This window comes from Ascidiella aspersa, chromosome 6 (genome assembly GCF_963924565.1).
Source record: "Ascidiella aspersa chromosome 6, kaAscAspe10.2, whole genome shotgun sequence".
Taxonomy (NCBI): domain Eukaryota; kingdom Metazoa; phylum Chordata; class Ascidiacea; order Phlebobranchia; family Ascidiidae; genus Ascidiella; species Ascidiella aspersa.
Window position 1 is genome coordinate 11,523,994 of NC_139452.1, and position 25,973 is coordinate 11,549,966.

The following is a 25,973-nucleotide window of genomic DNA, read 5'->3' on the forward strand; positions in this document are numbered from 1 at the left end:
CATGTAGCTTATCCTGCAAAACAATTCTTAACCTTTTCAAAGAGGAAGATTTTTTAATTCCTATTTAATTTCCACTGTTAAACAGAAATTGTTCCAAAGGAGAAATTAAATACATTAGAAGAATCAAAGTTAAAAATACTTTTCCAAGTTTATTTTTTTTGTTTAAGAATTTTTTTTGTTTAAAGTATGCTTACCGGAAAAACATCGAATTTGATAACGACAATTTGTGCAAAGGAGTAGTGTATAATCAAATTTAAAACGTTTGCGGCAACTTATTGATCTCTTATAGTGTTTTTATATAATATTGTTTCGATTCGCAACACAAAATGTTGCAACATCCATTTTGGCTATAGCAATTTATATCCAACCTGCTTAAGCTGATTTTCGTGTTGATATCGTTGATAAGTTTGATTAAGAAGGTTATTAAAGTCTTTCTGTCCTTCATGTTTTATTTCATCTGGCATTTCTCCCATTTTTTGTTTAAAATGTACAAGAGCTTCTTGTCGACAACGTTCTTCAATAGAATTCAATTGATTAACATCCACTGCCTTACCTTCGCACGACTGCAAGAGTAAATACGCATAACGTAAAGCCGACCTTCACCACTACCATGATATGAAACAAAAAAAATGAAACCTAATACCCTTTAAAATAAATCAATATTTACCTTTTCAAGTTCTTTTTGATAAATTTCTGCGGCAGTTTTAACATTGCTTGTCATTTTTTTCTCCAATTGAAACTGCAAAATGCATTTTAGAAAAGTTGATTTTTATATCAGAAATAAAAAAAGACTAATAAAAAAAAGATGTCGTTATAAGTGGAACATATTCCCTGGAAGTGACATAAATCCTCAATATTTTTTTATGTTTATCCCTACATGCTTATCATCCCCTCACCACCCCTATCGAGTAAGACCAACCACAGATAATGCAGTTTAACAACAACAACAACAACAACAATATTTTTACCCACCCGTACGAGTTTGTTTCTTTGTGTAAGCAGTTGCACATGTGTGTCCATTTCATTTTCCAAACTTCTGCGAGCGGATTTGACAAAAATGGAGTGATATCCCATCTTTGGCTCCTTGTCGTATGATTGCAACACCTCTTTTCTTATAGTCATATAAGCGTGTTTCAGCTCTGTTTCGGAGACAAGTTTATCTTCGCATATTTTCTGCAGAAAGTGGGATTTGCAATTACAGTAAGTAACGAATATTTTAAGCTTTACGCAACACAAAACTTACCATTCCCATTTTTTCCTTAAATTCACGCAAGAACTTTTTTTGAGATGCTTCACTGGATGCCTTTACGTTTGCCTTAATAAAGCGACAATAATGGGTTAATTTCAGGAAGTCAAACTTTTCGGGTTGAAATAGTTTTTTGGTATAATGATTTAGCCGCGCTTTCGTTCCAAAGAAAATTAAAATATCTAGTTCAGCTACAGTTTAACAAAAATTGTTTTGCAACCCGTGGACAAAGTAGCCGTTGCAGCTTAAGTAAATGCTTTTGGGTGACAAACTGTTAGTCTATAGCTTACATATCTAGAATAGAGGTATCGTGTGCATATACTGAAAAGAAGCTTTTTAGGTACTTATTTCTTTTATTCGACATTTCAGCTACCTATAGAGGATGAAAAATTAGGAGATCTTATAATAAACGTTATTTAAAACCTTTTTCTTGAATATATCAACAAACAATATTTTACGAAATATTTTTACGAAAATTTTGAACATGTAGCAAAACTGAAGGTAACCGTTTTTGACAGCACGTTTAGTTTAGGAAACTTGAAAATATTTGCTTGAGTTCCGGTTCGTTCATTGAAATCTTTTTGTTTTCCACTTAAGTTATATGGTTTTACATCCCGTAAATCATTCTTTTTTGCTTGAGTTCTATTTAAAAATGGATCCTTAAAGCGCTATTGTTATAGTTTATAAATAAAATAAAATTTTACAATAAATAATTTAACTTGAACATAGAATTATTGGACTAAACAACAAACCAAGTAAACACTTGACCACAGAAGAATTTCCTAAGACTCTAGGCGGGAAAATGCGTTCATATATGGTTTGGAGCAAGGGTGCCCAAACTTTTAGCTGTTGACTGCCGCAATAACCGTCTTTATTGATCGCACGGCCGCCAGTAAATTTGTTTTCCAGATGCCGTCAAAAAGTTAAGTCATAACGTGACGTCATAGAACAATTAACATATACTTGCTGTTCTCTAATGATCTCGTGCAAAAATCTAGAACTGAAATGTAGTCTAATCGCGCGAAGCGCGAAAAATGTGGCATTACTGGTTTAATTATTGGGTTTTTGAAAGTGCCACGTGACGCAGCTAGCCGGATGTTCGTCAAAACGGTGCGCATGCACTTCCACGGTGGTACCAAGTTCGATGACCTGGGACTCTGATTCTACTGTCTGTGGGTAATGATTTATTTTATGGGTTTGGGCCTATTAACGAACTACATACATTTTAGCGTCTGGACATTTAATCCTCAATGCATCTTCTTTCACTCCATGAGCTAAATACAAGTTTAAGAAGCAGTCAGTTTATTCGCTTAACCACGGCTTTCTATAACTACCGCTCAACCTTTCCCACAGTTTTGTCACAATTTCACTGATAACTCGCATTACCACATTCCTGCTTAGCCGTTAATCATGTATCATCAATTCTTATGTTATCTTGATGTGAGATCACCATTCAGGTTGATAGACAACTTCTACGTTGTTGTTTTTTTTGCATCGGTCGCACAAATTTCTAATCTGCTTTAGGCATATCAACCATAAACTCATGGCAGCACGGGCAAGGCCGGCAACATATGTTTGTTAAAATATGAGTTAACGGCCGCATAATTATCATCGACGGCCGCATGCGGCCGTGCGACACTGTTGGTTTAGAGGTTGCTTTAATCAATTTTAAATCGGGTTTTGATAGGAAGCCTTTTGTGGTGTTATGCTGATCGCACGACCCCGCCTGAAAGAGATAAGATTATCGTAATAACAGGCTTCACTGTAAGATACACAAATGTCTAAAATATTTAGTAGCGAACCTACATTACATAGAATTGTTTTTATAAATATACCACACTTTAGTGACAAATGAAAAATAAGCTAAATGGTTGAAGCATTAAATGAGTCATTAGTTTACCTCCCAAATGGTTGTAACTTCTGGCATTTTTCCGCTTTCGAAAACGTCAAAGTAGGCCAGAGCGAAGGTGACCACTTCGTATCCTGATGCAACTTTTCCGTTAAATGTTTTTACGGGAATGTTGTTTGGTGAAAATAAATGTTTCACCAAACTGTCAGTAAATTCCAGGAAGAGCGGTTTAACGTCTAGTTTTGAAAGCAAAAAATAATTATATAGTTTGAAATGTGTGTAGGGTATATATTTAAAAGACAACCGGGGTCCCTACGCAAGTACCCAAATTATTTGAGTAAAGTGCATTCAACGCTTTCGCTAAGATGTTCGTCAGATAAGTCTATGTGAAACAACTTTAAATGAGGTTATTTAGTTTTATTGACCGGCCATCCTACCGTCTAGTCGTAATTTACTTCCATCAGCTTTTCCTCTCACAGCTACTGTTTCTCCAGGGTAAGGCATAAGAAAACATGACAACTCTTCAAACGATTCCTTCAGGTTTCTTCTTACTGTTTTTAATTCCTTTTTACAGTTGTCCGTGCTTAGTTTTTTTTGCACATATTTTCTTCCACCATCGATGCCATATTCAATACCAGTATCTGACCAATCGCGGATTAAAAACATCAATTTCTGCAAGAAAAAGCTAACAAGATATATGTAAAGTAGCAAACACGAAGCGCCCATGGTTTTTTTTTATTTTCATCGTGATTATGAGAACTTACAAGGAGTGAAGTCTAATAGGGCGAAAATAGCAATATGGAAATAGACAACACTAGGGCAGAGTACAAAAATAAAGTAAAGAATCGCGTCACTAAAATATTTCATTTTATTTACAATTTTTCATGTTTAACATTAGATGCCATGTCTTATTCCTAATGCGTCTTATCAACATTGCAGTGAACTAAAATCAGTTATTTATAACCATGAGGCTACTTAATAAGATAACATGGGATTATTTCATGACTAAACGATTTTCTTTTTGAAAAATCTTTTAATCAATTTATCGTTGGTGGCCTTCCAAGTGTAAATAAATGTATTTCATTTACACGATCGGATAAGTGTTACGAAACATTAAATAATCATTTTGGTAAAATGTATTTAACTGTCAGGCTTGTCTCACGTTTATTTTTTTTTTAGTAAGGTACCGAGAAAAACTTGTAAAATTTAGAACAAATTTGGTGTCCCAAAGGTCTACGTATTCAAATGTTAACTTAATTATTTAAAAAATTTTGCAATTCAATCACGTGACATTGAATCCGTGTTCCCGCATAACAACATTAAAAACTTCGGTATATGCTACATCAACATTAAATAGCAAACCTGAAAGCGTTGCGCCTGAGAAGGTTGTGTACTACTTGATGCTGCCTTGCCGTAACCACAAAACAGCTGTTAAAGGAATACATCAAATGATTCGCCAAGTAAAAATACAAAACCTCTCCAGCACTCCAATATAAAAAACAAATTATAAATACATGCATTTAAAAAATACATTGTGTTTAATATTTTACTTGTGGCAGTATTATTTTATATTTGGCCTGTTGAACCTACAAACGTTAGTTCGAACCTCTAGATGCTGAAAATAATCTTCTTGTAGCTGTTGACTGATGTTATAAATTTGCATTGAGCTCATCAGAGTACTAAATGCAAATATAACAGAGCATTGCTGCATACTTGTGTCACTGTCGAATGAACCTTGGGTATCCATGAGAAATATTGCCACCTTAATTTAAAAATGAAAAAAATGTGTAACTTATTCTGATCTTGATACAAATTTTAAAGGCTATCGTAATTTGTTTTATATATAGATCTGTCTTGTTGGATGACATTCTGATTATACGACTAAATAGTATAGACAAAAATAGGCACTATATAGTCTCTTAAAGTTTTAACTAACCACCTTAACCATATTAATTCAAAATAAAATCTATTCGAATATGTACTGAACAAAAAGCCCATATATAAAGGAATATGTGTAACAAAGGCTCATGCACAATATACCTTTCCTTTTGAAGCAGTTTCGATATAGAACGGTTCATCCCAGATCCATATTCCAGTGGTCATGCGTTCACTGCCGCCTCTCCATCCAAAACCTTCTGTCAGCTCTTGGCCTTTTTCGCGCAACCAACCATCGTCCTAAAAAGCAACAAAAATCTTTATGGTCATTTTGAAAGAGGCAAACTGTCTAGTCAATTGGGATCTCTCAGTTTAGTTCTGTGTAGGCCTACTTAAACTATTGCTGGCTCATAGCAATATGCCCTAACGTTCAACAAGTACATGCATCATTGGTGAACATAGATTCCTTTAAATCTATGACATCAGTAGGTTGGAGCCCTGTGATAAAGGGATATGCCCAGTTTCATTAGGGCTTTAAATTCTCTTCTGTTATTAATTATTCTGACTACCAATTCCCCGGCCTAAAATGTATGTGCAATAAATAATTTCACAGATAAAACTAATCTTCTTGACAATTCATAAAGGATTTGGTTATTTTAAATTGAAGACAAGAAATTAACACCTAATTTAGATAATCGTTATTGCAAGTTTCACAAACATTCCTCGCATTGAATCGAAGATTTATGCACAGCATTGTTCAAAGAATCATATTTGTTCGGTTGCATTTGAGTAATCGCTTGTACACTATACTATACGAAGCAACTGGCCAATGTATACGAACCCTTTGAGCTTTCTTGGATGATTGTAAATATCGAAGAAAGAAGTTGAGCATGAAAGACTTTCCTTTGCGAAAAGCACCAGCCAACGAATAGATTGCAACAGGGGTGTTGCCAACTTGGCGGAATACACGTTTTAGTTCTTCGCGGTTTATTGAATAGCTGAATTCGTCTTCCTTGAGGCAAATTATTTGGACAGCGCTTTTAGAAGGACGGCCACATTCCGTTTGGTCTGAGAGTACGAAAAATACGCCTGGATCCGTATATTTTGAAGATTAAGTTTAACACAATGAAACGCCAATCACGACATGGGTTTCGTTCAAAGTTCGCATTTACAGTATTTGTATTTGAAATCATTTTGTGTGAATATTGTTTTCATTTAACCAAGCAAAACTGCGGTAAGGTAACCAAAGACCAGGCACTAAAATGAAGTACGCGTCAGATCGCCAAAATAGCTTAACATTAGTCATTGAAAGAAAAACGAACTATTGACGAATTAAACAATCATATTTTATATGCATTTTGCAATCCACTTTATGAGTAGGTTTGTCCCTAAACAATTACCAACGTTAATTACTTATTTAGAGGGCCTGACAACACTTTAAGTACGCCTACCTGTTTTTTGCCAACCCCGGGCTGCCAAGTTTGGTGATGGTTGGAAAGAGCGCTGATGTTCATATTTTTCATATTCAGAATGTGCTGTTAATACAAATAGTTAAAATCTGGGCAGAAATTTGCGCAAAGTGTACGAAAATACAGTGTGATGCATTAATATGTATACCAGTCAAATATCCCGCGTTGCTCACGATATATGTACTAATGTACTATTTTCAAGTTTAGTACTATGTAGCCTACTTCTGATGACAAAAATAGCTACGACCACTGGATTTATACCATTGACGTGAAGTAATTAACGTTGAAATAATAGATAAAGTTTACAAAAAATCCAGTGAATGGCTTGACGAAAACTGTTTATTTGTTTGAGCGAAGCTGCTTCTGGAAACGATGAGCGATCGGGAATTAAGACGATTTACAGAAAGACAACCCCTACTTACAGTTTTTTCTTATGCCCACCTTCTTTGTTCTGTCTGACTAAATTCAGTCCCACTAAATCTGTTTGGCTTCCTCCTATAAGTGCATCCAACAAACAGGAGGTCCAATAGACATTTTTTCTAATTAAACATTGATAATGTTTCGTGGTATCAGAATGACTTCGTGATTAATGCTTTTATAAAGTTAAACGATAATTAAATGATTTTTTAACAAAAACTCAAAATATTTCCCAAAGAAACGAATTACTTTGATTTTTCCTATTAGTATCATATTCATATAAACATAATTTCAATATACGATATTTGAACATTAAAAACATGGTAAAAATCAGAGGCCGATCGAGGAATTTTGATTGTGTGTAGGCCATAAAAGCATTAAGGACTACGTCAGAAAGCTACGTAAAATCGTGAAGTCACAAGTTACGTCAAAACGTGACGTATTTTCATAATAAGAAGACGGAAGAACCTCGCGCAGCTTTAAAAATGGTCACGTACCCCTCACCCGGAATCCACCCCTGGTAATAATAAACTTGCATACAAACTCACCTTTTTTCAAAGAACTGGGGCTTCCCGACGATGAACGCTGAAAAAGGACCATTTGTTGTCGCCAGTTTTACGTATTTTAGCTTTCTTAAAAACTTGGAATTGAACTGAATTTTGTGTAATCAATTCAGGTTCTGTTCACACTTCATATTAAAATAGAAATTCATTCTAATGAGAATATGGGTTTTGTGCGCATTTGAAACATTTTGTTTTGCACAATTTAACGATACTTAAAATTCGCTTTATCTGACTAAAAATTCGCTTCATCTGATTGAATGAAAAAAAAAAGTTTACAAATGAGTTTAGAATTTTCAAATTGCTAAACATTGAGATTTGTTATTAATTTGTCAAATTATTACCTCAAGAATTATCTATAGTTTTCAAGTGTGATGGCCATCGCTTACATACCTGATACGAATCTTTATTTCCTAATTTGTTTTCACTCTTATACTTCTCAAAACACTCTGTAAGGTTGTCAACGAGCATTGTTTGAAACTCAGCGACCATTGCCTTTCCGATCCCATCGGTATCTTCCCCATAACGTTTCAGTGCATTCAGCTCGCAGTTTTCCTTCAACACATTGTCGTCTATTCCCCTTTTACTGCCCTGAGAACGTTTAAGCGACATTGCTTGTTACACACAGACATTAAATGTCATTACTTATATGCAGGAAAAAGCATGATTACATGAAAATTAATGCGAGAAAAAGTGAGAAAAAATCTAAATATCGTATTTAATTAATTGGGAGTTAAATTTTATTTGATTAAAGTTTATTGGATGTTACAAATTTGTTCTTCGCCTTTATAGACATTTAATCAAACTTGAATTTAATTTGACGTTGCTTATAACGCAATGGCGCTTGATTTATCTGGGTGCTTGTCAAAGGAGATTAACAGAGCGACAACTTAACAAAACAAAAAATAAATATTGGACTAAATAATATTGGACTACGGCTTGTACCAATCAGGTCCGGGTAAAATACAGACATGAGGTGAAATATTCAAGCAACAGTAGCTAGTTCGGTGCTTCGCTCAGTGCGCCACATAAGCATTATAATTGTCGCCCTATAGTTTCCATCGGTAAAATTTATTATTTCGCTTAGTTACCTAGTATCGCTGCCTTAGTTTCATTAGGTGAAAAGTTATCTCAGTTGTGTATATAAAAGCCAATTAACCACTTGGCGAACCAAGAATTTTAAGAGATAACAGAAGTAGAAAGTACCGTAGGAACTTTTTTTACCAAAACGATTTATGTATTGGACAATTATGTGCTGAAATTCTAACAGAATGAATATCAGCAATTAAGAATAACTGCATTTTGAGCAGTACTTCGTTTTCAAAATTTTATTAAAAATAAAACTTTTAATTCGAAGCATATAAATAATTCATAGAAAAAGGGCCACATATTTAGGACGCCAAATAGACGCCATAATGAAAACAGAAAAACAACTACCCTTAAGAAAACTGAAGTCATAGTTTTCAAACTCCAGCACTAATGTGTCGCATTTAACTAAAATGCATTCCAGGATGCGTATGACAAATCGTACGCGCGAAGGCCAGGAAGAATACAGTGCGTTTTAAGCCATAGATGTGTTACTTTAAGAAATGGACCGCATTATACACGGTAAAGCGCGAAAAAACGCATCATGAATTTCGGAGTATTCAATGTCGACCGTATTATGTGTTAAGTTCATTAACAAAAAAAAGAAACCTTAAGTCACCGTTTTCAAAATCGAGCACTAATGTGCCACTTTAGTAAAAAAACTGTACGTACAAAGCCTGTTAAGCATACAATGTTACAACGACCCTAGGTTTATGGACGAAGCACGCTACCGCTGAGTCACTCTGTCGTCGAACGACGTTGGCTTAAATTTAAAATATATCGTCTACTGACGTAACGTTCCGTATTTCCGCAGTTCCAAAGAAAGAAATGGATTTGAAAATTAACGTTGAGCATACAGTTGAAAACGAACTTTAAAAAAACGTTTGCCCACCCATGTGTTGTGATATAGTTGTTCAGATATAATGACCTCACGCAATTCATCTACGGTGCATTCGCACAGTATTATTTGTTCAATTCGACAAATGTAATCCAACGCATGTATGTTATCTAATTAAAGCGTTATTGTAAATGTGCTGTAAAACTCTGTTCAAGAACAACTTTAAAGTTTCCCCGTTTCGCAACACCTTCAAGAAAAGATAAGACAGACTGTCGAACAGGAGACAGGCGTTTAATTGTAAGCACTGAGCAGTGGTGAAAGTAAGCCGAATAGCGTTCTGGTATAATTTTGCGGATAGACTGAACCGGTGTATATTTTGTTTCACCAGCCAATTTTCCGATCTCTTTAGGACATTCTCTTGAATGCATTTAAAATAAGATTTCAGTTTCATGTATGTGCACAACATCGAACAATAACAAGTAATCTTTGGTCACTTGTTTCAGACGTTCCATTATGATGTAACTTGGTTTGTGTTACTTAAGATCCAATGGACCACGTTACAAAGACTGTAAAGCGCGACATGAAACGCATCGTGACCTTCGGTATGTTCAATGTGGACCGTGACATATGTCAGGTTCAATAAACAAAAATTTGATCAATAGCACTGTATGTGTTTTGAGATATTTTGCAGGTTGCTTGCCGAATTATTTAAACCTGGTTAGGTTGCGACTAGTCTCGACAGAATGTTTTATGATGTTGATCTAGAGGAAAATCGTTTTTTGTGATTGCTAAGCAAACACCAAGTAAAATTCCCGTTAGGTTCAAGATTTTTGTTTAAATACACCGAGGTGGAAACTATATCTGCCTATCCCAGAAACATTCAAAGCAGTGTCAAAATTGTTACAAAATAGATCAGACACAATACCGTTGTCTATTTAAACCTCGTACATAACGTAGGCTAATAAGCAATTTAATATTCACAAGCCTAGGTTAAAACTATACGCTTCGCTAAACCTTGGAATTTGTTGAGTCGTGCTCGAACGGACACAGGAGCAGCAATGGTTTTCGAGGAAATGAAAACGCCCCGTCGCTTACAATGTTTGTTTACCAAGAATTTGTTTCAAAACCAATTTCAAATTGCGTTATCATTAGCAACATTAATGGCAATCCCATACCTGGTAAATGTATATATTTTTAACAAACCTGATGCAATTCCTTTTTATAATCCTTTACTATTTCATGAATAATGTTGATCATGTAATCCCGTAGGTCTTTGTTATCCTATAAGAAGTAATACAAAAGTATGTGGTAATGTTTTGAACATGCGATAGTTGTAGTACAACCTATATTAGTTTGTCGATAAGGGTTTTAACATTTTAAATTTGACTATCTTTATGTTAAAGCATATATAAGCTACAGATCGAATTAGTAATTAAACCGAACTAACTTTGTTTTTTCAAACATATAGTTATTATTTATAAACTTACCATTTAATTTGTTGAACCGCTATAAGTTAGTACTCCAGCCAAGATAAGACTAGTCTGTACGTTTACAGTATGGTCTGCTAAAAAGAGGAACTAGACCTACACCTATCAGTCACACAATAGAAGCAGCTATGTTCAGTTGTAAAACAAAACCAGCCAAATAAAAACATAATGTATGTTTCGCCTTGAGCACCATCGGTGAATTACTAGAAATCAGTCACATATATAACATAATAATGCTGTTCAAGAGCATGCCATAAATATATAACAAACAACTAAAGTGACTAAACGGTCTCGTCTGACAGAGAGGCATTTTGACAGTACGTGGAATATGGTATGATGCACTCACCAGCAGGGGCCGATCAAAGTGAGGCACCAAGACCTCCCTCCAAAAAAAAAATTTAGTTTTTGCCTTTAAACATTGCTTTAACTAAATAAATTCAAGAAATCGGACGAAATAATTTGATTTAAAACCTATCAGCTCGAAAGGCGCTATGCAAAAGTTTCTGCCAAATCATTTTCCAAACGCCATCATATCTACAAATTTCCAAATTCTTCACGTCTTGTTTAAATTTAAAAAACTATTTAAACTATGCAAACAAAATTGTTTAGCTCGCTCAAGAACGTCGGGTATTTTTAAAATTGGATGTTTTATAGCTTGGCGATATAATAAACTTTTCATGCCTCACATGAATAAAACTATACAACCACCCGTGTCACCCAGGCATTAACGCTTCCTCTATAGCAGCGGTTCCTAACAGGGAGGGGGGGGGCGCCCCCTAGGGGGGCGCAAAGCAAGTCTAATGGGGGCGCGGGCTCGACTAAAATATTTTAACTTTTTGCAGTGATTTTAATGGTTTCGTTTGGGTTAGGAATAATTCCTACATACAAACTCTATTTTTTGCCAACTTTAACATTAAAACTGCAAAAATTTTTCGCGCTTCGGACTATTTTTCATCCATATTTTATAAATGTTAACAAGCTGTAGCAACAGGGGTAGCCGAACTTTTTTTGCACGAAACTATATTGTTTTTGCAATACTGCCGTTGTATTGTGTGTCGTTACATCTTTTGAAACACGATAACGCAATGTTTAATATTTGCGCTTGACATTTTTTGCGCTAAACATCATACAACTCTTACAAATGTGGAGTAAATTCCCTTGCAATACGATCGTCAAAATCAGCTCGATAAAATCAATGTGTCGAGCTTGCGCAATTTGTTGTGAGCCCAATGCGAAACGCCTCTTCGTTTGCAGTTTAGCCAATTCGACCAAATAAAACTCAAATTTTTTCGCGCATCGCGCGACCAAGAACACTCTTCACTATTTTCCTGTTTTCTTTATGATATTTAATTGCAAAATATCGAAATATTTTCATAGGGGGGCGCAAGGCATGAGAAAATTAAGTGATGACTGTTGTGTGGTAATACTGGTTTTAACCTGATGTAATTTTACTGCTGCTATTTAAATTATATGTCCATTCTTTAATAATCTATGAGATCGTTATTGCTTGATATTTTGCATTTAATCATTATTTTTGGTAAACAACTTGTGACGGCCATTTACCCCACTGTATGGCTAAACAGAAAGAACGTAAAGAGCAAGCTTGAAGTGCAAATGGCGCATTTATATCGATTGCTTAGGCAAAAATATCGTTTTAGAAAAAGAAATTGACCTAAATAAAAAAAATTTAAGGGCTAAAAATAGTTAGCGACATGGCCTGGTAAAAAAGGACATCATGTTTACCCGGAATGCGCACCAGCACTTGTTATGAAAAACACCGTTTCGGACCGTTCCGGCGTACTTGTACCACTGAGTTAATGTGTACTAATGATTTTTTACACTTTTGTTTATCAAACACCTACACTGCGAAACAACTACAGCTGTGAACCGCCAAATTGCCAAACAGGTTAAAAGTCTCTTCATATTTCGACTACGGCTTGTAGGACGAAACATAGACCACGTTATATTTTGCGTCTTCCCCGACGTATTGTTTTAAAACCTTAGGTCGGTATAAGCTTGCGATTGCTCAATGGATTTACGATTATACTAGGCCTAGGAGTCCAAATATTCAACGGTTGGCGTGAAAACTCAGCTGTAAATAGCAATAAAGAACGATAGCTGTTTTCATTTTTATTTTCAACAATACAAAAAATGCCGAAAGTAAAAAATCTTAAATATTAATTGTTATGGCCCACGCCAGAAGTCAGTTGCAAAATTTTATTTATGCATGTTTCACTCAATATAATTTGATATTACGACTGGTGAATAACCCATATAACCACGGAAGCGCTTTTTTGCCGGTTATATGTACCACTGTAAGCAGGGCGCCTTGTTCTGCAATTCCACCGAAACCATTGTTTTACTTTGCCATTATGTAAACGTACCGAATGCTTGGCGCGTGTTCATACTTTCGTTTTGCAGAGGAAGTCCACAATTAAAAAAGCATGAGTTCACAGCGATGCTGCCTGAAATGAACCAGCTTAGACTTTTACGGGTATAGCTAATCAAAATAAACTTAGGGACAATATAACATTTTTAGGGTATAATCTAAAGCTGTTTTTACCTGCCTTAATTAAACTTTGTTCTATGCAATCGTGATATTCAATAACGTGCAGCAGTATTCCTGTGGCATAATGCAAGGGTTAGAATTTTTGCCTTTGTTCCAAAATTGTCGACTCGACTAAAATCGGCTCTTGTACAATTGCTCCAAATCATAGAGCTGTTGGCAACTTAAAATGGCAAACGACTATAGTGTTTAAATAAAGAAACACAGTAAACACGAACTTTCAAGACAGAAAGATGAGCTGTCTTTGCTGTCCTAATCACAAAGATCAAAAAAGATCTAAAACAACTTTATTTGAAAACAGAATACTACAGTTACGCCAAACCGGCATTATCAGTTCTGCCTAAAAACTTCATTCGAATGAATATAATAGCGATGGACGGATGAAATCAACTGATGCTTTGAGGGTTATTGACTGTTTCCAAACGAAAAATTATCTTGTTTAGGGAAATAATCTGCTTAATTTAAGACTGAAATTGACTGATTAAGTCAAAAGCGACACTATAATCGCCCGTTGTGGTTAGTGATAGGGATGTACGACACTTTTTGTTATATTTTTCGAATGCTATTAAAAGACCTCTGTTCACTAAATCGGCTATAAGGGGTACAGTTTGTACGGCTTTAACTGGCTGCCATATTTTTTGGAATTCTGCAAAACCGCAAAATCAGAAAACAAAGGAATGTAAAATCCTTGTTATGCTTCTAAATTAATTAATTGAAATCAAGAAAACATAAATCATTATAACACTTTCAAAATTTAGACAAAGTCTGTCAAAGTCATGAATAGGGTTACGAAAAATAATAAAATTTAAGGAGGAAGTGCATGTGAAATTTGGTTGTCCAACTAAAATAATGCTACAATACAAAATGGCAAAGATGAAAATTATCAAATTCGCCCTTTTGCCGAAACTTCTTTAACAGGGACAAAACAGGCCTTTTATAACCATATAAATTGGACATTCTCGAAATACGTTTTGTGGTGTCTAGGGGGTTTTAGAGAAATGCAATGTCACAGTCTCATTAATCAACCCTATATTTGCAATTATTGCGCGCTACTTCTCAGACATAATGGGTTAAGGGCTCTATTTATCATGGTCATAGGTTAATTTAAAATATGCAATACTTCATATTGACAGCCCCGTTAAAATAGGAAATCAAACGCAATAAATTGTTTTTGTTAATGATATACCTATGATTGTTTTATAGATCGCTCTTCCGCAAATAGATCGTGGTGATTCATTTGACAATAATTTATCACCTGCAATTCATTAACCTTTATAGGTAATGCCTTTTTTTTTATAAAGAACGTTGCTCAGTTTGAAACAGAAGAGTTTTAGTTGTATTTCGTCGTCAGTATTAACGGGTATAAGCTTACGACCATATCAAGAATTGAATTCGTTTTATGAGCGGTATAGTTTTTAGCGTAACGCCAATTGACAGAATCAAATGCAATCCGTAGTCTTTATTTTTCTGTTTATATTTGGAGGCCAGGTTTCCAAAAGTGAAGGGTACCGCAACGCACTTTGGTATCAATACTTTGGTGAGCCGAAAGTTTATTTGTAAATTTACGTTTATCTAGGTACACCATGCACGGATCTGTAATGTAACTTAATATGGAATTGCAAAGCCAAAATGGGTCGACTAATTCGAAATAATCTTGATTAAGGCACCATCTTGAATAAGCTTGTATAGAAATGCCTTAATCAAGATGATGTCTATCAACTCTTTTGCTTTGCAATTGATAATTAATTATCAGGCTATCTTACTTAGTTCTGAAATCACACACAACTTTTGCGCAATGACGCTTTTAAATTCACTGCTATTGTAATGCCTTCGCTGCCAAATATCAATGCTCATGCTAATGGTATATTTAAAAATCGCTGTAAACGTTTATTTCAACAGAACTGTGCAACGCAATTAGAACACATCCAGAGCAACACAGCATTCCTTGTTCATGTCCACCAAGAACCGAAGACCTAGTGCCTTTCCTCAGCGGTAATAGATTCAATAATGCCAATCAAACTGTGATTCCAAAATCGTGGCTTTGCAACTACATCGACGAATGTCCAAACGGATCTGACGAAAAATACTGTATTTGTAAGGAGTCTGAATATAAATGCGGATGCCCAATAAGAACCCAGAAGTGCCATTATGGACAGGGGTGCTATAGAGAGAGTGACATTTGTAACGGTCGTTTGGATTGCATGGATGGTACAGACGAGCTCAACTGTAATTGTCCAAATGGAAATTTCCGCTGTGCGTGCCAAGATAACAACACGTGCTCCTACCCTGAAGTGTGCATCTTGGAGCATCAGACATGCGACGGCAAAAGCGATTGTTCCGACGGAAGCGACGAAGCCGAGTGTCAATGTGCCGGAGAATTTTCTTGTGGTTGTCGCTACGTGAACGGCAAATGTCTAGATCCAACTAGTTGCATACCGTTGGCATCTAAATGCGATGGGATTAACGACTGCGTTGACGGAAGCGACGAACTTGAATGTGAATTCGCTGGCATTCCATTCTATTGCGCGTGCGCTCGAAACGGATCGTGTGAGTTGAGACTTCCTGTTTACGTGCCTTGGGAGTTTGTGTGCAACCGCAATAACGACTGTGGCGATTGGAGCGATGAGGTTAACTGTCAATGCGTCGATGGCCAATTTAAGTGCAATTGCAACCAAGTTGGGTGCGCCAGTTCGCCTGGCTGCTTAGATACCAATTTGAAAGTGTGCGACGGAATTGACGATTGCGGTGATTTCAGTGACGAAACAAATTGCTCATTCGCTTCTGAAGTGTTTATATGCGACTGTTTCGCGAGCGGCCAGGCTTGCTCTAGTAAAGTTACAAACGTGCAGATGCACCAAGTGTGCGACGGGTTTTACGACTGTTCCGATCATTCAGACGAGCGTTTTTGCACGTGTGGAATGAAGTTTGAATTTAATTGCGCACGTTCCGGATCCGATTCTTGTGCTGGTGACAACTGGTGCATAAACGAATGGCAAGTCTTTAACGGTTGCAAGGATTGCGCGGATGGTAGCGACGAAAAGGATTGTAACTGGCCGGATTATTGGTTCGTTTGCTATTGTGTGTACGACAGTAGCTGTACAGGAAACGTCCTTGCATCCGAATGGTACGTTATAGCATGTAACGGAGAAAATGACTGCGGCGATTGGAGTGATGAGCAATATTGCTACTCTTGCCCGTTGGAACTATTTCTATGTGACTGCTATTCGTGGTTCGTTGTGAACTGTTCTAATTATGCCGGTTGCGTGGAACAAAGCACCAAAGGAACCAAAGTGTGCGACCGCATAAACGACTGTGGAGATTGGAGTGACGAACGTAACTGTTCATACTTCCAGTGCGACTGTAGTTCGATTGAAACACCAACGCTTTGCTACGCCGGAAGCGTTAAAGAGGAAAAGCGGTGCAATCTGGAGAATGATTGAAAGAGATTGTCTTTGTCCTGAAAAACGACGATGAAATAGATTGTCTTTGTCCGGAAAACGACTTCGTGTGTCCGTGTGACGATTGCGGACTCCTACCATCGTGCGTGAAGAGCAGTGACGTTTGCGATGGCGTTAACGATTGTGGCGATTGGAGCGATTAACGCGATTGTGTATGCCTGAATGGTAAGACGCAGTGTTGCCAACAAAATGCAACAGACGCTTGTCAGTCCGATGCTGCTTGGATTTGGAAGTATCAGTTTTGCGACAGGGCGAATGACTGCGGCGAATGGAGCGACGAGCAAGGATGCAACTGCAAGAGCTACCAAGCCAGATGCGGTATATTCGACGAATCCAACTGCCACACGCAGCAAAAGTGCATTGACTTGCTATCCACAAATGACGGCGTGGTAGATTGCGACGGTGGCGATGATAAAACGTGCATTACCTTGTCCTTAAGTTTTTCTTTTTCTTGTTCGTGTCATACAATGTACTGCCCCGACGCGAAGACCAGAAATCAAATTATGCAGTAAACTGCCACCACTATGAACGGGTCCACAACCATTTGTCACCCTGTAGCCTCTAAGACGTACTTTAACGGCACTCCTGGTGTGAAAGAACCTGAGTGGGCATGCGTATCGAGCATTTGCGATACAGACTTGTGTCAGATGCCTTTTGTGTGCGACAACAAGGAGGTAATGGTCGCTCACATGTTCTGCCACGACTATTTTACCTGCTCCATCATGACCGACGTAACTGGCGACAATCTTGGCTTTAGATGCCCGACGGGATTTTCTGGCTCGGCCTGTGTGCTGCCGCAGATAAACCTCTACGACGAAATAGCGCAATGCTCGAACGCGTCTGATCTGTGTTTCGTATAGACGGAAAGATGAGCTGTTTCGAGTGTTTCGACAAGAAGCTCATAATCTCGCCAAAGCAAGTTTGCGACGGGGTCGTGGACTGCTATGATGTCTCGGACGAGTGCTTTTGCGCCGATCAAAGCGTTTGTGAAGAAGTACTAACTTCAAAGCTGCTACTGTACCGCACTGTTATGTTGCCTGCAAGTTTATTCGCTAACCCTTTGGTTTGGCCGTAAAATTTACTAATTTATAATACAGTTTTATATTACGTTATAAGATTGGACAGAACTTTAGCTGAGTAGAACATTAACGTCAGAACTCACGTCAATCTATATAACTTTAACAACGTTAAAAATAGTATTAAAAAACGTTATATGACCGTTATACGTAAAGCAACAATAAAGGTTTTACAGGGCCTCAGGTTTACCAACATTTAGTTAATATGTCCAGTATGAACAACATTCGAAAGAGTTGCTAACACGGAAGCCTACATTACAGCCAGATTTTGCATTTAAACTAGGCGGTAAAAATGTAATTTTACTAAGAGGAACTACGTCGCACAATGAATATAAAAATATGTAACACTGCAAACTGCGAATAAAGCCAAGACTTGTTACGAAATTTGTATGCGCTAATCGTCTGAACGTTGAGTTTGTTTGAAAATATAACAAAGGTGATTTTATACCAAAAAAAACATGCCTGCAATGGTGTGTATTTGGTAAATAGATGTAAATGAAGAAACAATGGATTGTGGGCCAAATAGACGCTTTATACAACCAATGAATACAACTAAATCAGCTTTTGATTGCATATAACCGCCTGCATATAACCAACTTAAAAAGTTGTTTTATTTTAATTTTTTCTCCCCAAATCCCCCTTTGAACAAATTTACATTCCAAGTGTAAAAATTCCTCCCTAAGGGAGATAAGTGGCTCCCTTTGAGATCCACAAAGCTAGGTTTAAACCGTTATATAACTTATAACCTATACAAGTTGTGGAATTATTTGAAAAATTCATAATACCCATCAGGGGTGGGTCCCGGGAGAACGCAACCCCACCTTTTTTTCTATTATAACTACGTAAATAGACTCTCCTATGACCAGCATTGAAGTTCACGCAGATATTGTCTGCCTAGTGCAAATTATTATGCTATTTTTCGGGTGATGAAAAAGTTATTTTCGTTGGATTGACACAGGTTTTGCTCACAAAATCTAAAACTAACAAAATAAACGAATTGTGCGGTGTTATGGTATTTCTTTATGGTTTAGATGTAACTAGCAAGGCTATCTCTGATGAAATGTTATGTCCCCGAAACAAAAAAAACCTGGATCCACCCCTGAAAGGCTATCCATACGCTAAGGCAGTACTTCCCCGCCGGGGTTGGAAGGACCCCTGGTTGGCGAGAAAGTTCCAGGGAATCTGCGAGTGACATTGTGCTTTCCATCGCCTCTGGGCTGATCACAAAAAAGCCAGTCCCCACGTCAAGCCAAAAGTTTACTTGATTGCTAAAGCAACCTCCCACACTTCTATAGGCTACAATGTACTTTTTAGATTTAGAATAAACAATCACAACCCATTGTTATTGTGTAATTTAATGCATTACTGTTATAATCTGGGTTAAATAACTTGGTAAATATAAATAAAGAATTGATAAAGAACGCTTTTAGAAACTAAAATAAGACAAACTAAGCACACAACTCTACAATAAGCACGTTTCTTAGAAATAAGCACATTTGCGTTTTGACACTGCGCCCAAAAATAAGCACAAATATTAGAAATAAGCACGGTATGATGGTAACCCTGCTCCTAGGGCCCAGCCGATTTCTGTGGCTCAAATACTGTCTTTTACATTTTAGTTCTAGAGGTGGATAGTAGACCGTTTGTAGCAAATTTACAGCAAGACTACATTAAATGCTTCCTTTATCTGTGCATTTTCTGCCAAACTTTGTGTTTGGTTGTTCATTAGTAGCAGCAAGTAAATTCATATTTCATTCGCCATCTCTTAAAGTCGGACTGCGCAGTAAAAAACGCATTGTTATTAGGCAATGAGGTTTCTCACTAAATAACAACAATTATTTGTAGCAAATTTTTTTTTTTTGAAAGCAAAGGGCGTATTGTCATAATATTATTTACAATTCCAAAATAAAACTGTACTGTAAAATCTGTTTGAAAAGCTGCTCTGTGGCTTAAGATCTTCGTAATCGTGCCCCTTGATGTTCGAACGAGAACCCCCGGTTGGAAACCCTTGGTTTTGGGCTTTTAAATAACGCTTTTATCATTCGCCAAGGATAGTATCATGAATTGCTTCCGCGCATTTACATGTTATTTGGTTAAAAATTGAAATTAATTCACATCACGTAATTTACACTAGGTTATGAAAGCACATTAAGAACCAGAATTTGTTCTCTATTAATATTGCAGTTTAAAATACCAGTTGACAAATACAGCATATATAGTTGTAGTTTATAACTTATGACATATAGGGCAACTAACCCAACCAAAACATGCGATTCCTTTTTTGACGTCTCATGCATTCGACTAACTCAAACTCGTCTTGCGTGTCTATCTGTAGTTGTTTGGCTTGTGGATCAAACCCATTGCAGTAGGCAGCATTATCCGACTAGGAATTGACCAACCTTTTTGTACACCGAATCCGTGACGACTTTAAACATGTTCCTCAGTATGGTGAAAACGGTTCAGAAATCCAAAAATTCTATCGCCACAAAAAAAATAAAATTCATGACTTTCTTTGCAAGTGGACAGGCATTTGCTCAAACTTGATTATAAATAAAAAATAATATAACCAATATTTAAGGGCAGCTTGTTTTGGACAAACCTAAAACAAGTATTTTTATGAGCGAATATTGTAGTGTTCTCTGCAGTACTTGTTTTTAACATATGTTGGGAAAACCTTAGTTAGCTCTTGCCCTATTTTCGTTTAAACTTTTTGAGTTTGATCAACAATTTGTTCGGTGAAATGCGGACCCTGAACTTCTGATTTGGACATAGTTTTTTTTAAAAGGAATTATTCCTGGGGTTTAATCCTCAATGACGTCGCGTTATGAAAACGTATTATTTTAAATGAACGTGAAATTTATTGCTCAATTTTATACTAAACCGCACATTAACAGGCACATTAACAATTTTAAACCCTCATATTGAAATAACCTTCTTTTGGAAACGACGCCTAAAATGTTATTGGTGTACGGGCCCGCGTTACGCCAATTATATGCCAACAGTACGCCTTATTCAGCAATCCCATCGAAGCCATTGCTTATTTTGCCATAATAAAGACGTAGCGAATGCATGGCGTGCGTTCATAACTTTTGATTTTGCAGATAAAGTCGACAATTAAAAAAGAATTGGTTCACAGCGATGCCGCCAGAAAAGAACCAGTTTATAGACTTTATCGGGTATACTCAAAATAAATCTCAGCCAAAGATTATACATATATCAAACCAACATTACTCAAAGCAAGAAGTCCATTGCTTTAGGTAAAACTTGAAGTTATACTGTTTTTTACCTGGCTTAATTAAACTTCATTCTTTGCAATCGTGATATTCAATAACGTGCAGCAAATTCCTATGGCATAATGTAAGATTAAGAACTTGAGACTTTGTTCTGGAATCGTCGTGCTTGTGTGTGTTTGTTACGTCATTCTGTAGATACCACACACACGATTTTCTATACCTACAATTACTTTTATGTTAATCATATAAATCATACAGTTAAAAAAGAATAAGCAAGTAATTTTTTTCTTATAAATCAATGTGCTTTGGCTTGCCACGTTTTATATCCGAATCGCGTCCTTTATTGTAAACCTTGGTAGGCTTATATATGTCTCCTGATTTAGATGCTTTACAGTTTACACAACTCAGATTCCCTATAGCAGGGGTGTCCAAGTCAAACATGCCGACGTGCCAATTTTTATCTTATTACTTCTTCCCGTGCCAAAGTTTAGCAACTAATTTGTTTCTTTAATATAAAAAGCGCTTTTATGCAAATAATAAAAACAGAATAATGATATAATATCAGAAGTAATTGTTTGTGTCGTAATTGGTGGGATTGTTTTATATTGTGAATAAACAATAACAATTGGCTGTATAACAAATTTTGTTTTTTTGACAATTGGCTGTACTTTTGTGGCTTGCGTGCCATTTTTAATTAAGTCGCGTGCCACATTTGGCACGCGTGCCTCATGTTGGACAACCCTGCCCTATAGGTATATCATTTTTCTCACATGATATTGGCTTCATGATGTTTTGTTTGGACACCCTTTATCCGATCCAATCCTTTTTTGAAATGTTTCACACAATAACACTCTCTGAAACTAAAGTTACAAGGTAAATGCATTTTTCAACGCTTTTTTTAAAATGTTTCCCCTTTAAACGATAAGCATTTTCCAAATATGGTGGCCAAATTAAAATTACAATAATATTTTTAGGAAAAGTATTTAGACTCGATTTCAGTGCACATCAGGGCACGTGTTCAACTGGGCTCAACAAGTATATTAAGTTGCCTGCTTTGTGACGTTATGTTTCGGAATTATTCTATTAAACCCTGAATTAGCATCCGTTTTGTGACTATTGTTTTTGACCCTATGTAGGATTTGCGGAGAGTCCAAAACAGTGGTGAATATCAGCCGGAACAGTTTGTACCCGTGAAAAAATATTACATTTTACCAAGCCATCTCGTAATCTCCTTGAATATATTTATACTAAAATTTAGCAATATACTTTTGACTTTGTTGTCAATTCATTCGAATTAAGAGACTGATGATTCCGGATTGGCGAAAAATATTTTCTCTATTAAAAAAAAAGACACACTCATTCTTATAACTTTCGTAACTTTATTTGCTGGTTAAATGTCACACGATATAAATTTATTACCTTTTTTGTATATATAATCAGGTTATATTTCATATATCGAAATATAAAAGCGACGAAGTGGTTAGTTTTTACAGCTACAAAGTCTACCTTGCAATAAAGAAATAACATTTAGCCGACGGGTCACACACACCTAATCGAAAATGCGTTGTCGAGAAAGTATAGTACTGCGAAATTATCTTACAATGATTCCGGCAGAGTCTTTTTATCCGCTAACGCGCCAATACCCAAACTGCTATTGACTATCCAAGAACAGGTTCTCAACCCAGAGGTTCTTGATCGAAGGGTATGACAATTTTTTGTAGGGCATGTTTGTTTTAAAAGGTCAAATCAAAAACATATTTTTATGACGTTGAATTTTTGTGAGGCCTGGCAGTAATTTGAAAACAAGTGGGAAAGGACATTTTGAAAATCACTGGTTTAACCAAACGCTTTGTTATACATAGTATGGGAATTTGCGTCACCGGTTACCATGATAAAATGACATGCTAAAATAAAACTTTATTTTCGTTTGATGTGTAGAAAACAATCTGTAATACCGCTTAACATTACCAGCGTAAAAAGGATAAAGGCAATACAATTTTTGAGTAACAGTTGAACCTGCTCGGTGCAAATGATTGCTATTCATACTTGGTTTAGCAATGTCGGGTACTTTGCCCACTTTTGTTTCAAATGTAGTCTTGTCATACAACAAGGCCAAGTTAGTTGGTAATCGTTTATATACATCATACGATAAACTCGGTGTTTACTCAGTTTTTGTTAACTTTTTTAAAACCCATATAACGTTATCTTTCCCTTTGTCGAAAAATCCCTTGTGTGACTCATTTAGATTTTGGTACATGCAATACTGAATTTCAAGGTCTTTTTTAAATTTCGCAATCATTTCCTGTCTGAAATAAGGCTCTGGTTGGCCTCCGCCTTCTAAGAAGCCAACTAGGAAGCTATTTCTGCATAACTCGTGATCTCGCCTTAGTTCTTTTTCCTCCACGTAGCCTTCTTCGCAGGTCTTAATTAAATAAATAAACAAGAAAGATTGTTATGTTCAATCACAACGCAATTATGCCGTTCAATTGTAAAACGTCAATGTTCATTAATTAAAGCTCACTGTGGAGATTATTTGTTCTTTAATATAATAATACCGTAGTTTATTTTTTCAAAAGCCAGTGTGACCAACCTTGGACATTTTTTCCATGTAAAGGCTTCTTCCTTTTTCTAATTCTGTTTCGATTGATTTTCGTGCTTCTTCCTATATAAAAACATCCTGAATCAAAATACTAAGTACGGCATTCTCCAGCTAAAACCGATTTGTCCATCATATCCAAAATTATTTTGAAATAAAATAGTCATTGAACCCGTTTATAAACTTCCATAAATAAACAGTTGATGGTTTAATTAGGAATGAGGGTGTTCACTTTGAATTGGGGTGTTCTCTTAATTAAGGTGTTTTCTTTAAATTAACCTTAATTGATTGCTGTGTTCATCTAAAGCGAAATCTTAATATGAGGCAGGTTAAAAAACAAATTGCAATTGCGCCCAACCGTGCTTCATTAGGCCAATATAAAGGAATGAAAAAAATTAAATCTTTTAACTAAAGATATGTTAGTATGACGAACCTATACCTTTGATTTGGGCCGATATTTTTGAATAAAATTTTGTTTCATGTACAAAATATAACATACGCTGTCAAATAAATACCACTCCGGTGTACAACAAATATTGTATAGATTCAAAATTTCGAATTGTATATGTTTCTCAAAAAAACTTTTTTTCTTTTCAAGTAAGCATACATGTATTATACAAAAAAATGTGTGAACCGACCATCAATCTGTATTTTATTTTAAAGGCATTGGTCACCGTGATACGTAGATTCTTTTGACGCGTCGACTCGTACAGCTCACTCATCTTAAGTCGGAGGTCTTTCCTCTGATGGTCAAACTCGATGAGTGGTTCCTTTTGTTCTATTAGAATGTCGTATTCCTCAAGAGCCCATTCAAGCTGCTTGCGATGACGTTGGTATAAATCATTTTCTTTCTCACATGGCAACTTTGGCTTAACACGAAAACGAGATTCTTAATTAGGCGCTTAAAAGTAACACTCTCTTATGCAAACCCTTCTTTAGTGTTAAAAATTTAAATAATTTTTGGCGTGTTATAGTCTAAATAAGTGGTTCTCAACCGGGGGTCCGCAAAATGTTTTCAGGGGGTCCGCAAAAACGCTTAAATATACCTTTATTAAAATAATTAACGCTTGGAAACATGCTTACTCACAACCGAGATCAGTGACAAATAACATTGAAATATTTTATAAATCGCATTGAGTATGACATAACACTTCCATTGTAACAAAAATATATTGTAAAACGGAAGCCAGCGTTACAACAACTCACTTGTACTTGATTTTAGTTTATGCTTTTGCTTTCGTTCGCAAAGATGACATGTGTCTACTCTATATAGCATTGTTAAAACACAACCACGCATTTTAAGACTTGCTTTAGAGTTGCAGTAGCAGAAATCACAATAAACGTGTCATACAGTAATTTGACGTGGTCTGTTAATTTAAGCATAGGTGCACTAGGCCGACATACTGATTTACTAAAAATAACCAATTGCAGATGTTACACAAGAAACATGTAAGGGGTCCGCAACTAATCGAAAGCATCAAAAAGGGCCGTGGGTACAAAAAGGTCGAGAACCACAGGTCTAAATTATTTGCGCAATTTTATAACCATACATTATGCGCAGCGAGAAGTTACGATTTTGATGTCCTTGTCTGGTACAAATAAATGAATGAATTATTGCAAATTGGGTAAATACCTATAACTTGGTACGTCATGGTTAGCAACAAATGTTATTAACAGAATCCAACAACAAACAATCAAAGTAAAATTAAGCCGTTTATGGAACACTTACTTCTCCAAGCTCTTTTCGATAGGAGTGATATGTACGCTGTTTCGTATTTTCGAATGTACTGCAACGTTTTTGCTAAATGTAAATAACAGCTAGGATGAAATGCAATTGAGTTTCTATTTCAAAAGGTATATTATAACATTTCCATCTTTAGGCTAAGAACAAGCTTAGAAAAAGAATTATGCTTAAGTGGAATTACTGCGAATTTAATTTTACTTGGTACAGAATAAAGCTCGTTTCTATAACTCTGTTAACAAAGTTTCGCGCAGTAAGGAGTGGCAGTAAGAAAGGTTTTGTGTCTTCCCGAGTGTGGTGGTAACTTTTCACTTACGCAATTCGTTACTGCTCATCTGGTCATATTACTTATAGTTTGCTGATTAAATTAGCAGTACACAACCAATATCAACTAAAAAGTAAGTAGTACAGCACCAAACTAAAAAGAAGTAGTACAGCACCAATATCAACTAAAGAATCTGAATCTGACTTTGTAG

General features: G+C 36.2%; 3 protein-coding genes across 3 annotated transcripts in view; all 3 read right to left on the reverse strand.

Moving 5' to 3' along the window:
* Positions 1-247: 247 nt before the first annotated feature.
* On the reverse strand, positions 248-3,303 carry LOC146139848 (uncharacterized). Its single transcript, XM_083392925.1, has 5 exons — positions 3,147-3,303; positions 1,244-1,315; positions 973-1,173; positions 668-739; positions 248-563 (listed from the first exon to the last, which is right to left on the reverse strand). The coding sequence occupies exons 1-5, from the start codon at positions 3,171-3,173 to the stop codon at positions 348-350; spliced, it is 588 nt and encodes a 195-aa protein (XP_083249051.1). The 5' UTR covers positions 3,174-3,303; the 3' UTR covers positions 248-347.
* A 209-nt stretch (positions 3,304-3,512) lies between these two features.
* The window catches only part of LOC146139849 (atlastin-like), a 33,719-nt gene continuing 11,258 nt past the window's right edge, over positions 3,513-25,973 (reverse strand). Inside the window, exons 4-9 of the mRNA XM_083392533.1 lie at positions 6,422-6,505; positions 5,812-6,038; positions 5,136-5,270; positions 4,702-4,857; positions 4,458-4,523; positions 3,513-3,767 (exon numbers count right to left, since the gene is read on the reverse strand). Of these exons, the coding sequence (XP_083248659.1) occupies positions 3,513-3,767; positions 4,458-4,523; positions 4,702-4,857; positions 5,136-5,270; positions 5,812-6,038; positions 6,422-6,505 (923 nt within the window). The remainder of the gene's footprint in view (positions 3,768-4,457; positions 4,524-4,701; positions 4,858-5,135; positions 5,271-5,811; positions 6,039-6,421; positions 6,506-25,973) is intronic.
* On the reverse strand, positions 7,346-10,616 carry LOC146139850 (uncharacterized). The gene is made up of 3 exons (XM_083391527.1): positions 10,544-10,616; positions 7,810-8,007; positions 7,346-7,441 (listed from the first exon to the last, which is right to left on the reverse strand). The coding sequence occupies exons 1-3, from the start codon at positions 10,595-10,597 to the stop codon at positions 7,346-7,348; spliced, it is 348 nt and encodes a 115-aa protein (XP_083247653.1). The 5' UTR covers positions 10,598-10,616.

Excerpts from the sequence above, each read along its gene's own strand:
- LOC146139848 (XM_083392925.1), bottom strand. The coding sequence starts at position 3,173 with ATGCCAGAAGTTACAACCATTTGGGAG. Across the intron at positions 1,174-1,243 it reads TTAAGGAAAAAATGGGAATG|AAAATATGCGAAGATAAACT; the intron begins GTAAGTTTTGTG and ends CACTTTCTGCAG. Across the intron at positions 564-667 it reads ATCAAAAAGAACTTGAAAAG|TCGTGCGAAGGTAAGGCAGT; the intron begins GTAAATATTGAT and ends TTACTCTTGCAG.
- LOC146139850 (XM_083391527.1), bottom strand. The coding sequence starts at position 10,597 with ATGATCAACATTATTCATGAAATAGTAAAGGATTATAAAAAGGAATTG. Across the intron at positions 8,008-10,543 it reads ATAAAAAGGAATTGCATCAG|GGCAGTAAAAGGGGAATAGA; the intron begins GTTTGTTAAAAA and ends AAACGTTCTCAG. Across the intron at positions 7,442-7,809 it reads GAAATAAAGATTCGTATCAG|CGTTCATCGTCGGGAAGCCC; the intron begins GTATGTAAGCGA and ends GTCCTTTTTCAG.